We start from the raw sequence: 1,720 nt of genomic DNA, 5'->3' as shown, positions 1-1,720 counted from the left end.
GGTGGGGGGTGGGGTGGGGGGGGTGGGCGAGCAGACGAGTCCCATTTCTGATCATCATGTAGAGTGACGAGACGACGCCTTATTTGGTACAATAAACATTCTCCATGGAGGAGTGCGGCTGCTCCGTTCCCGCATGCGGGGAGAGGGGGGAAGAGGCCAGATGTGGCATCATCCTGCTGGTCCCCACCCCATTGGTCCAGAGGTTCAGGGGTCTCCATCGCTCACCCTCTTATGCTACCTACGGGGTGAAAGGTGGGGGTGGGGGGCAGCACCTGGCCTAGGAGGCAAGGAACCCCCCGTCCACAGGCAGGAGGGCGCCTGTAGTCATGGCACTTTGGTCGCTCAGCAGGAAGAGGATGCTGTTCACCACATCGTCGACCTCTGGAGGGAGGAAACACCGGTTGGAGCAGGACAGGAATGCGCTAGCTGCGCAGGGGAGGGCCTGAAGACCCTGGGCTGCTCCAGGGACCGGCCTGGGGTGAGGAACGCTGCACCCTCCTCAGAGACAGTGAACCAGCTGAGCCTGGGGCCACAGCCCCCTGGCACTGGGTGGCCCCTGGGCAGACACAGGCCAAGGACACGGCTTGCTGTTGCCTCCTAGCGCTGGCACGTGCGGGTGAAGAGACCGAGAGTGCCGCCCAGGCTCGCACTGCCCTGGGGGAGAGCTGCAGAGGAGGGGGCTCCGTCCAGCCTTGCTCTCCCAGGTGAGCTGCTCCCAGGGCTCTGGGACCTCTGGGGTCAACCAGCACTTGGCGCTCCCCTGCGTGGGGCTGAGAAGCTAAGCAGGAGGAAGCAGGGGGTGCAGCTGAGTGGGACAGGAGCCCCCTCCCCACCCACCTGCAAACCTCCCCAGTGGGATGCGGCTGAGCATGGCACCAGCCTTCTGGGGCTCCGACCAGTTGACGCGGCCCATGTCGGTCATCACCACGGTGGGGTTCACGGCATTGACGCGGATCTGGGGCAGAGCACAGAGCGCAGTGTGACGCTGTGGCCCCAGGGGCTGCCCTTGCTCCCCACCCCCTGCCTCAGGAGCCTCTACCTTGTGCGGCCCCAGCTCCAGCGCCATCATCTTGGTCAGCATGTCCAGGGCACTCTTTGTCGAACCTGCAATCGGTCGCAGCAGACGGGGCTGTGAGGGTGACGCCTGGCCGGGGGGGCCCACGTGCTCCCCTCCCCAGCCTCTGGAGGGGCCCCAGCCCCGCGATGCTCACAGTAGACAGTGTGGCCCTGCAGAGCCCGCTGGGAGGCCTGGCTGGAGACGTTCACAATGGCTCCAGGCGCCCCCCGTGCGATCAGCTGCCGGGCCACGATCTACAATGCAGAGCACGAGAACACGTGAGGCACCTGGGCCCGGCTGGACTCAAGTGTGGCCCCAGATTGCTCCCAGCCCGCAACCCGGGCCCAAGGGGCAGCTGGATTAGCAGCGCCATGTCCCCCAGATGCCCACGGGGATGCAGCGGTCCCTGGCATAGCTGTTTCCTGGGCCCAACAGAACTTGCTTCCAGGATGTGGGCCTGCACCGGGGCCCTCCTCACCTGGGACACTTGGAGCACGGCGCGCAGGTTCACATCAAATGACCTACAGAACAGCAGGGCACATGAAAGGAGGGTTGCAGCGGAGAGGGAAGCTGCAGCCCAGGCAGCGCTTGTGCCTCAGGCCTCTGCTCAGCCAGCGCAAGGATCCGGGGTTAAGCTGGGTCCGGCTGGCTACGGGCCCGGCT

At 65.6% G+C, this 1,720-nt stretch overlaps 1 protein-coding gene across 1 annotated transcript in view; it reads right to left on the bottom strand.

Moving 5' to 3' along the window:
* Nucleotides 1–277: 277 nt before the first annotated feature.
* The window catches only part of DCXR (dicarbonyl and L-xylulose reductase), a 3,002-nt gene continuing 1,559 nt past the window's right edge, over nucleotides 278–1,720 (bottom strand). The window contains exons 2-6 of the mRNA XM_019501708.1: nucleotides 1,536–1,651; nucleotides 1,212–1,311; nucleotides 1,040–1,104; nucleotides 838–955; nucleotides 278–381 (exon numbers count right to left, since the gene is read on the bottom strand). Coding sequence (XP_019357253.1) covers nucleotides 278–381; nucleotides 838–955; nucleotides 1,040–1,104; nucleotides 1,212–1,311; nucleotides 1,536–1,651 — 503 coding nt within the window. The remainder of the gene's footprint in view (nucleotides 382–837; nucleotides 956–1,039; nucleotides 1,105–1,211; nucleotides 1,312–1,535; nucleotides 1,652–1,720) is intronic.

This window comes from Gavialis gangeticus, unplaced genomic scaffold, assembly GCF_001723915.1.
Source record: "Gavialis gangeticus isolate Ggan-Ray unplaced genomic scaffold, GavGan_comp1, whole genome shotgun sequence".
NCBI lineage: Eukaryota > Metazoa > Chordata > Crocodylia > Gavialidae > Gavialis > Gavialis gangeticus.
This window is presented reverse-complemented; position numbering and strand designations above follow the sequence as displayed.